The 13,003-nt window shown below is 42.6% G+C and overlaps 1 protein-coding gene, 1 long non-coding RNA gene and 1 pseudogene across 2 annotated transcripts; 1 reads left to right on the top strand and 2 right to left on the bottom strand.

Annotated features, from left to right (window-relative positions):
• The first annotated feature begins 555 nt into the window (after nt 1-555).
• Nucleotides 556-1,767, top strand: LOC133971133 (uncharacterized). Its single transcript, XR_009924359.1, has 4 exons — nt 556-756; nt 964-1,171; nt 1,277-1,395; nt 1,485-1,767. It is a non-coding gene; the product is annotated as an uncharacterized LOC133971133 (long non-coding RNA).
• Nucleotides 1,768-2,814: 1,047 nt separating this feature from the next.
• Nucleotides 2,815-4,187, bottom strand: LOC133971018 (odorant receptor 131-2-like). The gene is made up of 2 exons (XM_062408186.1): nt 4,065-4,187; nt 2,815-3,621 (listed from the first exon to the last, which is right to left on the bottom strand). The coding sequence occupies exon 2, from the start codon at nt 3,580-3,582 to the stop codon at nt 2,815-2,817; it is 768 nt and encodes a 255-aa protein (XP_062264170.1). The 5' UTR covers nt 3,583-3,621; nt 4,065-4,187.
• Nucleotides 4,188-6,325: 2,138 nt separating this feature from the next.
• On the bottom strand, nt 6,326-12,788 carry LOC133971017 (uncharacterized; annotated as a pseudogene).
• Nucleotides 12,789-13,003: the final 215 nt, after the last annotated feature.

Below are 13,003 nucleotides of genomic sequence, written 5' to 3'. Positions count from 1 at the left end.
ACAACAGTTTATTAGGTTCAAAGCAAGAAAAAACAAATTTTTGTGAAAAAACATACTTTCCCAGCACCAGCACCAACTTCTCCTTCACGGCAAGGGGGGAACGGGAGGGGCTTTTAAACATAATGGTCAAATGACCACAAATGTGTTCCGTTGCCTAGATACAGGGGTGTCTCACATTACCCCGCTCTCCCCTACTGGCTTTCCATAAAGATATCTGTCCTCCCAAAATACTGGAAATTCCCTCATAATTTGAACTTCTTATTAAACTTTCTCAGTATTCAATTAAAACACTCAACGACTTACAATATGTGCATTTAACTATGAGGGTACAAACACAGAACAGCAGAAATCATGTAAGTACAATAACTTAAAACCAGATAACATAAACGGGTCCTCTCAGTCACATACTCATCCCATATAAAATGTAAATTTAAAAGCTGTTTTAACCGCTGCTTTAAGATGAAAAGGACAGTTTTGAAGCTTTACTCTGAAAAGCGGACGTCAGTCGTTTGCGTCATCACCTGATCGGCATGTCCAATCACAGCCTCGTGAATACAGAGTCTGTCTGCCGTAGATATGCAAGGCTCCTGTTGTTTGTTCCGTACAAGTGACTCTGTTTTCGGTTTTAATAACTTGCTGAAGTCGACACGACGCTGTTTCCCTGGAGGAGAAGATGAGTGCGTGGGAAAGCAAAGCCAAGGGCCCGGTGTGGAGGAGTCGAAGCGGAGAAGACGGACGCACAGTCCCTGAACAAAGGTGATACCCAGCGAAGCCATTGCTAACTGCTAAGCTAACTCAGATTTGAAAAACGTGTGAACATTAGCGCGACAGTTGTTAAAAGTGAAATAAAGCATCAAGTGCTTTAGCGGAACTAGTGCATGTTTAAATATGTATGAACTACTTAAATCGAACAGTTTGTTCTCTGTAAGATTTTTCATAAACGTTGTTTTTGTTTGTTTGTAGGAAGCTCTCCCGCTTCACAGCTGTGATGAAAATGGCCGGCGGAGCGAGGGTATGAATAAAGAAGAGCTGCTCTGTTTAAAATACATCCTCCAGCTTTACTTTATCTGATCCATTTCATAGTTTTGATTTCACAGCCGGATTCCTGCACACAATGACGCAGTCACTGCACATTACGCCGAGACTTGCTGAAAGTCCGCATTTGCAGTGCGTAAGTATGTGTTTAGGATTTTTGCTGTGGATCTTCCAACGGTGATGCAGCAAGGCTATTTCCGTTTATTAATAATAAACTCATGTTACTCATATTGTTTTACAGCTGCCTGTCCTACGACGTCCTAAGACCCACTATGAGCGGGTATGAAGGAGCTTCCAGTACAACCAACCGGACCTTGCCTCAGCATTGAGGAGTTCAGGAGTCGGCAGAGAAGAAAGAGGGTAAGGTTAGATTCATTAAATCATTTTTCAGATGCATGTAGGTGTATGTTGTCATTGAACTGTGCTAATTGTACTGATTGTGTCTACAGCTGATTGAAGCGGGACAGATGACATCGATCCATCCTTCCACAGCCAGGAGCTCAACAACCTGTGTGCCACACTTCAAATAAGACTAGAAGCTACACTGGATCTCACAGCTTCACACCACAGACGTCTACACACTGGGGCAGATTAGGACAGAGTCCCACAAAGAACATATGACCCAGAGGCTGCAAAGAGACATTTCAAGTTTCACCTGATTAGCTTTTCACTGGCTAGGCCAGTTGTGTTTGTACAATTTTTGTGCTGTATGTAAATAAAGCCTTGACTCAATATATACCTTCATGTTTTTTTTCCCTGTACAATATGTTCACATATTACATCAAGCATCACATGAAATAATGTCTTAATTAACTGCATTGCTTTTGGTAAAGGCTCACAAATAAATTATTACATTATTATATATATTATTAGTAACAACTATAAATTAATTTTTATTAATATTGTGTGGGAGGGCTTTACCCCACGTGTGTGCTGCAATGACTAAATGTGACCAATCGCAACACTTCTACCAACCAATCGCAAGTGACTTTCCAGGTTAGTCATATGCTAATTAGATAACACCTTTGCTCCGCGGCTGTTGTGCTGTTTTATGTTCGACTATGAAAAAAGTAGGCCTGTTTTATGTTCGACTATGAAAAAAGTAGGCCTACACTGAGACCTTTTACAAAAGGAGAAATGGCTCATACTCCAGAGTCATTCATACGGTGTGTTCCATTTCGATGATTGTGTTTTCAATTTTGCACTTCAGTGTGCTGTAAATGCATGTTCTACAAACTACGTCTGACATATGGTTAATGGTGGCAAGACGTAAAGTTTGAATGTATTAATAAGTTCATATTAATTTATTTCTTCTTCTTTGTTCCTCTGCGCCAGCAGCAGACAGGACCACAGGCGTTGGTTATGTTCTCCGTCGCATTTTCATGAATACGTTATATTTGGCACAAGGTCACTAAAGGTAATCTTCTCTGTGACATGGTAATGTTTGGCATCAACACCTCAAGCTGTTATTCGCTAGGCCAATGGAGGCTGTGTTTTCATCAGCATTTGTTTGCCAGTTGGAAGGAAAACGACTGACTCAGCGAGTGACCTTCTAGTTTAAGATGGTATTTCCTGTCATTGGACTGCTTGGTGGAGGTTAGAAATTGGGAGGCGGGGACTCAGGCCTCTCAGTCTGACGTTTTGCTTTAATGTGAATATCATCATCGTTGTTAATTTTACATTTTTAATGAAGCCATTAAAATCGAGAGGGTATGATTCAACGGTATGGACATCTTTGATTCAGTATGACAAAACTCCCTTTTTATTGCTATATAATCATTATTTGTGCTGTGGTGTCACTTTATTCAGCTTCTCCCGGCACCTGTTGCTCAGAAGGTACATCTTGAAGTACTTCCTGAACATTTTATCTCTCACGCCGTAAATTATGGGGCTCAGGAAACGCGGCAGGATGTAGACGATGAGGTAGTTTGCAAATCTGATCTCCCGGATTCGACCGGGGAAGATGAGATGCAGAACAAGCTCCACACTGGGGGAAATGTAGGAGAGCAGGCACATGGACAGCTGGAGGCCATGGAGCAGGATAGTGTTCCTGGCTTTCTGCGCCAACATCTTCTCTGTGGCCATGGCTCTCGCTGCAAACAGTATTCGGAAGTAGGTGAAGATCAGAGTCAGAAACACAAAGGAGAAATAGATGATGTCAAACGCTTGTCTTTTATGCACAAGGATCGGGTCTTTGAACAGGTTCTGGCGTAAACACAACACCGACCCATGAAAGAAGCTCAGAGATTCAGTGGCCAGAATCACAAACAGATCTGTGATATCTGGAGCCGCGCACAGAAACCAAATCATTCCGATGACAATGTACGTTTTTCTCACTGTGCAGATTTGCGAGTGGCGCAAAGGTTTGCAAATGGCAATGTAGCGCTCAATGGCCATGCTAGCTAAGTTGACCGGGGTGTTCCTGGTGGTGAAAACGGCCACCAGCATGAGGAGGCAGCAGAAAGAGACGTTGATCTTGTAGAAGATGTAGCTTGAGACAAAAAGTGTGACGGTGACGGTCAGTTGAATGGAGTCGTTTATCACCATGTGGATGAAGAGGATATAACGAGGGTCTTCGTAAAAGGTCTGGAGGAAGACAAGTGAAGAGGGGAACGGTAACAGCTCTTTGTGTAAATTAAATAATTCTATTACAACAATATCAAATTAGAATTGAACATAGTGCACAAAGGCCTGCCATTAACATTTATTTTCATCAACAGTTACTCTGCCAGTGATATATTGATCAAACAATTATATGTTATATTATTATATGTTATATTTATAAAAATATATAGTGTGATTAGTTCATTTGCAGACAATTAATTGCCAATGCTTTCAACACTAAGTTAAAGGTTTATTTTATTTATTAAACAAAATTAATAAAATATTTAATAATATATCAAATAATCAGCTCCTGAAATGTGAGGATTTAATGTTTTTGTCTTTTGTACATCTCAACAACAGATGTTTAGATTGAACAATAGAAAATCCCCTTGAGTCTGTTCTATTGTATGTGTTGTTGTTTTTACCTGATGTCTGAAAAACGTGGAAACCAAGGTGCTGTGGATGTAACTGAGGATGAGCCACAACAGAACAACAATCAGGTTCTTCACAACCGCTGTGGTGAAGGTGTCTCTGATGAAGATCAACTGATTCAGCTGCAGAGGGTGACAAGTGGCAGAGACAAAAAAGACTTTTAGAAACACAGAATCCTCAAACTGCAAATCTTAATTCCTCTCAGTGTTTCGATCAGCTGACCTGCTTTCAAACTTTAATCTAACAGCAGGTTAATATTTAGTTTTTCATGAGCACCCACAGGCTGTGAGTCAGCAGCATCATCCTCTCTTTTACACTCCCACACAGACACAGCTTAAGCATGTTGAGGTAATGGTTCAAATTCAATTTAATCTTGTGTATCGTATGTGCATTCCTATGAGTAACATGTCTGTTTACATCAAAATAAACGTTTTTACAAGAAGTCAATAGAGTTTACTCTTTAATTTCATTTCAAATGTGGACTTGAATAAGAGAACATGATGGTGGCAAACTTAACTTTCCCACATTACTATTTGCATTGGTCTTAAAGAATTAAACAGCTCAAGATTTTAAAACTAAAAAATGTAATAAAAAACAAATGTTCAGATCATAATTAATAACATTTTCATATTCGTTTCTAAACATGTAGCAGTGAAACTGTTGCTTCACCAAACCTGATGAGGAAAACTCATGTTGCCTCCCGGAGCCACTGACGAGCTCATGATCGACTGAGACCTGAGGCAAAGACAGAGGCAGACATATTTTAATCAGCCTGATTCATTTATCTAAAGTCAACAGTTGGTAAATGCGATTAAAACAGCAGCTTTGCGATGCACATAAAGTAGTTTGACCAACAAACCTCAAAAGCTAAAAAAATGTATAGCAGTTTTATTATAAAAAAAAGTTTAACATTAATAAGACCAATTAAAATGCAGTTTTAATATATGAAACAGAAGCGCAACTGACAACAATATTATTCTGAGCTTTATCTTAAATGAAGTGTCAACACAAATACAACAGTATTCACATTTACATTCTTCCTGATACAAGAGTAACTAGCAGTGTAAAGAATGTTTTTAAAACGTTGACATTTATCTAAATCTTGACCTGAACTGTGTAAAATGGTTCAGCAGAGAGTTGCAGTCTGCAGCTGCCTCACCTCCTCCCTCTCTGTTCTGTTCCCGCCTGAGTCCAGGTCAGATGCTGAAGGCAGACGTCTCTTCACACCGGTCTTTATAAAGATGTCCGAGTTCATCAGAGAAAAAAAAACATGGTAATGACGGAGGGTGTGGCTTGTGATGGTTATGTTGACGTCAGTGAGATCGAAGCATCTTTTATTTATCCTGTAATCAGTGGCGGCTCCTGACAAATTTCTCAGGGGGGGCAATTGTTGCGATGATGGCTAAGATCCACAGTACAATCAGATTGTTTTCTGCTTACCTCATCGAACAGCTAAATGGCAACATCAGACATCGACTGCATGTTCTATATGATTTTTTTGATACAGCTATATCAAGTTCATAGTGAATGTTAACATGCTTTTGGCTGATGAATGAACTATCCCACTGTGGTCATCTAACGGTACATTTTCATCTACCATTTTGCCTCCTTAAATACCTCGGAAAGTTAAAAGAGACTGCTTTACAAGAAATCACAATACTCTTTCTCCATCTGATAACATTTATTTTAAGTGCAGCAGTTGTGTTCTGATTTAACAAAAAAATGGATGTTAGCATAGCCTAGTAATTATAATATTTACAGTTCTCATCACACAACTTGATGACAGCATATATAAAAACTAGTGGCATAGCCTACTCATTGCAATATTTACAGTATTCCTAAAACAAGAATGATCCAAGGTGATAATCAAAACATTGGGTGCTATTTAACAAGAATTTACCCATAAGACACATGTACATTACAAAGCAAACAAAAAAATTGGCTAATGATATGCAATTAATACAGCTATTTCCAATTCAACATTTGAGTAGTGCAACAACACAACAACATTAAAACAACATTTCTCACTTGTATTGAAATTTTGCTCGTCTCTCTTTCAAAGCAGCAAAGTGATCAATGACCCTCTCATTAAAATCAAGCATGTTCCTGACTAGTTCCCTCTCCATGGAAAGCATGGCCAGAGCATTGAGACGATCCTGTCCCATTGAGTTTCGCAGGAATGTCTTGATTCTCTTTAAGGTCGAGAAACACCTCTCAGCTTCAGCAGTTGTCATGGGAGTGGTTATGAGGATGTTCAACAGAGCCACAGTCTCAGATAGGGTCTCGTGGAGGTTGTTCCTCTGTAGAACCTGGTAGAGTGCCAATGCACCACTGCAGCCCTTGGACTCTCGTAGATAAGGGACAGTTCAGTCTTGAGCTTCGCCTTATTCAGCATGGGGTATGCCTTGGCAGTGGTGTTCAGAGCCTCATCAGGGAACACATGGCAGTACTGCTCAAACAGGTCTCCTTGTAGCAGCGTTGCACTCACAAGGTGGCTTGTGAAAGAGAACCTCTCGTTTGCATGGCCCATGATGGTGTCACAGACCTGTCAAAATAAAGAGAGTATATCACAAATTGGAAGTACACTATGAGTTAAAAACACTGCCACCATCCATCCTTGAATGTAACTGTAAATACAGAAGGGGTGATTTTTTAACACTAGGTTCCAGAGGCCTTAAAAAGGAGGTCTGCATGACTTTAGAATACAATACAGTAAGGTATGCAATGAAGTGAAGTGAGAGAAAAATAGAACAAAAAAAGAAAATAAACAAACAAAACTACAAAATCATCTACCTCCTTAGACAGCCTCTGCTTGTCTTGCTCTCCCAAGGCCCTCCTTTTTCCTGTAGTTCCTGCTGCTACTTGCTGCTGCTCTGGAGATGAGCTCTGGTCCCTGAAACAGACAAACAAGGAGAGTGTGTGTTAGTATATGAACGTATACAGTATGTCAATGCAATTACCTACAGTTCCTGTCTTAGAAAACCAGTAATAATAGTATGTTTTGTCCTGTTTTAAGATATCCTAGACGAGCCATTACAAAGCCTATATTAAAAGGCAGTTAGGAAAAAGGCAAATAATATAGTTTCCCTGAATATGAAACGCTGCCATCAGGCAGAAGAATGTGTATTAAGATGCAAATCAAATCGCTTAAAATTATCATTTGTTCTGGCCTCCATTAAGCTGATGCAATAGAACGTGCAATAGAATAATGTGCAATAAATAGGTAAGTACTTAACTTTAGCACTCATACTTTAGCACCTGCACCTTATTCCCAAGTTCTAGTGCAATAGTTATAGTTAATAGTTTTTAATGAATCAATCATTCACTGTGCCCAGGACAAATTTCCCCATGGTGACAATAAAGTGTAACTTATCTTACCGTATGGCTTGAACACTGCTTGTGAAGCTCTGCAGAGCACGTTTGATGAAGACTGCATCAATGTCCTTCTTCTGCAGCTGTTGGTACATAATGTCAACGTGAGGCATGATTTGATGAAATAGATGCAGGAAAAACTTGAAGTCATCGTCCTGCAGCATCCTCAGGTAGCCAGATGCCTCCCTCACTGTGGTGCAGTCAAATGAGCCGTCTGTGCTGATGGCTTCAAAACACTCTATGAGGTCATCTAGGTTCTCATAGACTGTGTTCACGACCCTGCTGTTGAAGTTCCATCTTGTGGCCGATGCTCTTGGCAGCCTCCGTGCAACAACCTGGTCGAGGATGGTGGTGCGTTTGGGTGACCAACTAAAAAAGCTAGAAATGCCATTAAGATCCGAGAAAAAAACCCTCACTGCTGGGACCTGAGAAGTGGCTTGCTGCATGATCAAATTCAGCTGGTGTGCAAAGCAATGTAAATAATGTGCATTTTTGTAATGCTCTCGCACTTTTTGCTGCACACCAGCCTTCTCTCCTCTCATCACATTGGCCCCGTCATATGCTTGCGCGATGACTTTACCCCTCTCTTCCTCGGTGAATAGACTGTTCAATCTCTCCATAATAGCAGTGGCAATCGAGTCAGCCGTTGAAGACTAGAGGGGGACAAACTCAAAAAAACGCTCTTGAACAGCATGGCTCCCATCAATGTATCGCAATACCATGACCATCTGAGTCTGAGTCGAGACGTCCGTTGTTTCGTCAGCTTGTATTGCAACGAAGCTGGCCGACTTCACCTCCTCCGTAATGCGTGCCCTAATGACAGCTGCCATGCAGTCGAGCAGCTCATTTTGGACAGTCTTGGATGTGCCTTTAAAGACGGTGGCCGTTTTTAAATGCTCCTCAAAAACTTCATCTAGGGATGCAATTAACTGTACCAATCCTCGAAAAATTCCGGGGTTGCTGGATCCCTCGCTCTCGTCTCGGCCTCGCAAGGCCAACTCGAATACACCGCAGAACTTAACACCGTCGATCAGGCGGCCCAGAATGTGGCGATTTTTTCCCACCTCATCATTGTGCCGACGCAGTGCTAGCCTGTAGCCATCGTCCAACTGCGTAGCAATGTTGACGCTCCCAAACGCTGACAGTTTTAAGCAGCTGTCAATGTGGATCCTCGATGTTTCATGCTTTTTTATTTTTTCGGACAGATGATGCATATCTTTGAAACCTGTTGTAGTCCAAGGTGTTTCCGTGGTGCAGCCATCAGGGTGGATGAGGACGCAGGGGTAGCAGAAGAGTCCGTTGGCTAGCTCGCATCCTGCTAGCCAGTTTTTCCTCTCGTACCAGCACCGCGAAAATCCCCTGGTGTACGACTTGCCTCCTTTCTTTGATATTTGTTTTATATTTAAATTTGGTCGGGGTGGTCCTAATTGTTTAACAGCCAATTTTTCCTGATTACTTCGACGACTAAATGGTAATTCTCTAAATGAAATGATGGAGTTGCTCTGAGCTGTAATATTCGCCATGACGATCGTGAATGTGACTGCGGCGGCAGCAAAGCACCACGTGACGTTCACTGTAGTGTACGTATGATATGACGGAATCACGTTAGTGCAAGCACTCCCGGAACCCATAGAGAATGCATTGCAGGGCTTGCAGTTTGAAAAAAAAGCTTTTACATGAAAGTCAATGAGAGCGCTGGGGGCGATTTCCAGCCAGGCTGAAATCGCCCATAGCGCTCGGTTGGTATGAAACACAACTGCTCAGAGGAAAACAGGCCATCTTAATTTTTTACAAAATATATTGGTTAGCATCATTATCACTAAAAAATATATACATATGATATATTATTAAAAAAAAATATTAGGCATATTATCTTTATATTATCGGACTTAATTTGACTTTATACCTGTGTCTCCATGATGTGATGGACGCACCGTAGCCTCCTGCGCTGACACTTTTATCCTCTCATTGGGTCAGTCTACTTATTGATTAATCTGCCAGTTACTGTATCAGTTTCTCAATTCCACCATTGGTCTGGAAAATGAAATGAAAAATGGCCATTAAAATATTTAACGGTCTGAGGAGACGTTTTATTAAAAGCCCCCAATGCTTTAGAAGCATTGAAAGAAATACACAATTCAGAAATACAATGAACACGAGACTACTTGTGTAGGAGGAAGAAGTCCGGATCTGTTTAGAATCCTTTCTCGTGCTTGTTCCACCAATGTTTAAACCCTATCAGACGAATTGTGATTTGTAAATATGGGCTATACAAATAACATTTTATTGAATGATTGATTGATTGTTCTTCTTCCCTTGTAGCTTTTTTAGTTTTTCTACGGTTCTCCTTTCTGATCGTGTCCCAGCCTCAGCCATGACGACAAAAGTAACTTCAATTAAGTAATAATCTCTAAAGACGAGTGTTCTCCAGCTTTCTTTCCACCGACTAGCAGGCTCCTCACTGTGCAGAGGTTTTCATGTAGAGAACAATCTATCTGTCAGTGTGTAAAGTGGAGCTCTGGCAGTGTCGTCCCATTCGCTGAACTGAAAAACACTGGATATTACCCATGATCCTTGGCTTTCCGAACCATAGATCTGTTAACAACTCATATTTTAACTCAACAGTCAACAAAATTCTAACGTTCTACCTTAGAATTTTAAATGTTCACTTAAATTTAGAGTTTTAGTATTTGTTGATTTTAACGGTATTAGTATTATGATTAAATAGATATAAAAAATTGAAAACATAAACACAAGAATTAAGAACAAAATTGCTGATCACACATGGTTTCTCTGCTCGATATTGGTATTAGACGTTTGCGGTTTGTCACTGTGAAGCTGTCACTTCAGTTTAATCATCACTCTTGGCACGGTGACGTTTTTCCGCTGGTATTTGCTCAAACTGACTTTACACACCAGGTACCTTCTCACATATCTCCTGAGTAGCTGGTCTCGCAGTCCGTAGACGGTGGAGCTGACAATGACGTAGGAGGAAAAGCGTATGGTCGAGTAGTTCTGGGGCAGCAAGTAGAGCAGACATTGTTCAAACATGGGTCTCACATAAACAATCATGCGTAACAGCAACTGAAAACCGTGGAGAAGGATAGTGTTTCTAGCTTTTTTAAAGACTGCAGTCGCTCCCTTGGCAGTGAACAGAATCCTGAGGTACGTGTAGAAGAGCAATAGCTAAACGAAGATGAGACAAACGATGTGTGATGCGTCTCTCTTCTTCAGGCTGTAGGTGCTCCTGAACAGCCTGTCCCTAACAAAGAACGCCCTGGAGTGGAAGAACTGCAGAGGCTCAGTGATCAGGAGGATGAAGAGGTCGGGTAGGATAGAAAGAGCACTCACAAGAGATCTGACTGTGGCGGAGGGGGATGCAGATGGCGATGTAGCACTCCACTGTCATTCCAGTCAGGTTCAGCGGTGTGTTGAGGGTGGTGGTGATGGTAATGTTGAGCAAGATGAGGCAGAAGGGGACGATGATCTTGTACAGGGCATAGCTGATGTGGAGGTGGGTTGACAGGGCCAGCTGCATCATGTCGTTTATCACCAGGTGGATGAACTGAATGTATCGAGGGCTCGAATTGAAGATCTGTGAGAGGAAAACAGCAGGCGAATAAAAGTGACTCTCAACAAGTCACAAAAACAAACTTATAGCTTAAATATAACTAAAATATTTGGTTACTTTCTGAAGGGTAAGCGAGACCCTGAAGATATCTGTGATTCTCTTAAATCTCTTAAAGACACATTTCTATTATTGTGCTCCCGGAGAATATGAACTCACCTTCCATTTTATAATTCCTTTTTTAATAATTTCAGTTCTTCTCCGTAGCTTCTTCTCTTTATTTTATTAATTTTTTACCAGTTTATTAATCTGCTTCTCATTTTTTGTCAGGACTGGCAGAATGGCAGGCGTGAACCCAAAAGCAACGACATTGAGGCAGAGTGGGAATCAGCAAAGCTCTTGGTTTATTGAGACGTAGCAGGGGTCAGATACCAGGCAGTCAGTCCGATGCAAACAAATCTGACAAGGAGCAGGCCAGAGAGAATCCAGGGTAGAAAGAGCAGGGGTCAGGAGCCAGGAGCGCCGAGCAGGCCTGCAACCAGGTACGCCGACATCGCTGCATAAAAGTCTGGACTGATGGAACCCTGGCCTCCTGCTCCTGTACCGGGAAAAGTGGAGGCTGGTATCCCCGGGAGCACTGAAATGGTGAGAGTCCCGTAGCTGAACTGGGCAGCGTGTTCGACCCACAGTAGGTGCTTAGACCAGGAAGAAGGATTATGACAGACCACGCACCTAAAAGCCGTCTGCATCTCCTGATTCATTCTCTCCGACTGGCCATTGGATTGTGGATGGAATCCCGAGGATAGGCGCCGGGATAGCCCCCAACATGCTGCAGAATTCTGTCCAAAACCAGGAGGTGAATTGTGGACCCCTGTCAGATACAATGTCACAGGGGAGACCATGCAGACGGAACACATGTTGCAGCATAAGTTCAGCCGTCTCCTTGGCAGATGGTATTTTGGGTAACGGGATGAAATGGCTTGATTTGGAGAACCTGTCAATGACAGTAAGGATAGAAGTGTTACCGTCTGATGGCGGAATTCCGGTGACGAAGTCCAGGTAGACGTGGGACCATGGACGATGGGCGATGGGCATTGGCTGGAGCAGGCCAGAAGGGGCGTGACGAGCACTCTTGTGCTGAGAGCAAACCAGGCAGGCTGCGACGAACTCCTTGGTGTCCTTCTCCATGGAATCCCACAAGAAGCGTTGCCTCAACATAGCCAGGGTGCGTCTGACCCCAGGGTGGCAGGCAAGGCGAGACGAGTGCCCCCACTGGAGAACCTGAGAGCGGAGGTTAGCAGGGACGAACAGGCGATCTACGGGACAGGCACTTGGTATTGGGGGATTAGCTTGAACCTGCCTCACCTTATCCTTGATGTCCCAGGTTAATGCGCCGATAATCACCTGAGCAGGGAGGACGCTTTCGGGTACAGAGGAACAACGCTGGCCTAGATCCTGGGCGGTAAGATAAAGAAAAATCAAAACGATTAGAGAATAGAGCCCAGCTGGCTTGACAGGAACCCAACTGCTTGGCTGACCGGATGTATTCAAGGTTCTTGTGCTCGGTCCAGACCACAAACGGTTGCTCCGCCCCCTCCAGCCAGTGTCTCCACTCCTCCAGAGCCAATTTGACCGCCAACAGCTCTCGATTCCCCAAGTCATAATGTTGTTCAGCTTCTGACAACTTACGGGAGAAAAAAGCACATGGGTGCATCTTCTGTCCCCCTGCCGACCGCTGAGAGAGGACTGCTCCCAACCCAGAGTCCGATGAGTCCATTTCTACCGCAAACTGATGCATCGGATCTGGAAACACGAGAATTGGAGCAGACGAGAACCTTGCCTTAAGTTCAATGAATGCTTTGTCTGCAGCAGGGGACTACTGGAAGGTGAGTCTCGGAGAAGTGAGAGCCATAAGCGGAGCCGCCACAGAACTATAGTTTCTGATAAAGCGTCGATAGAAGTTGGCGAACCCCAGGAATTGCTGCAGCCTCC

Source organism: Platichthys flesus, chromosome 16 (genome assembly GCF_949316205.1).
Source record: "Platichthys flesus chromosome 16, fPlaFle2.1, whole genome shotgun sequence".
Lineage (NCBI taxonomy): Eukaryota > Metazoa > Chordata > Actinopteri > Pleuronectiformes > Pleuronectidae > Platichthys > Platichthys flesus.
This window is presented reverse-complemented; position numbering and strand designations above follow the sequence as displayed.

Coding starts and splice junctions, on each gene's coding strand:
- LOC133971018 (XM_062408186.1), bottom strand. CDS start 3,582: ATGGTGATAAACGACTCCATTCAACTGACCGTCACCGTCACACTTTTT.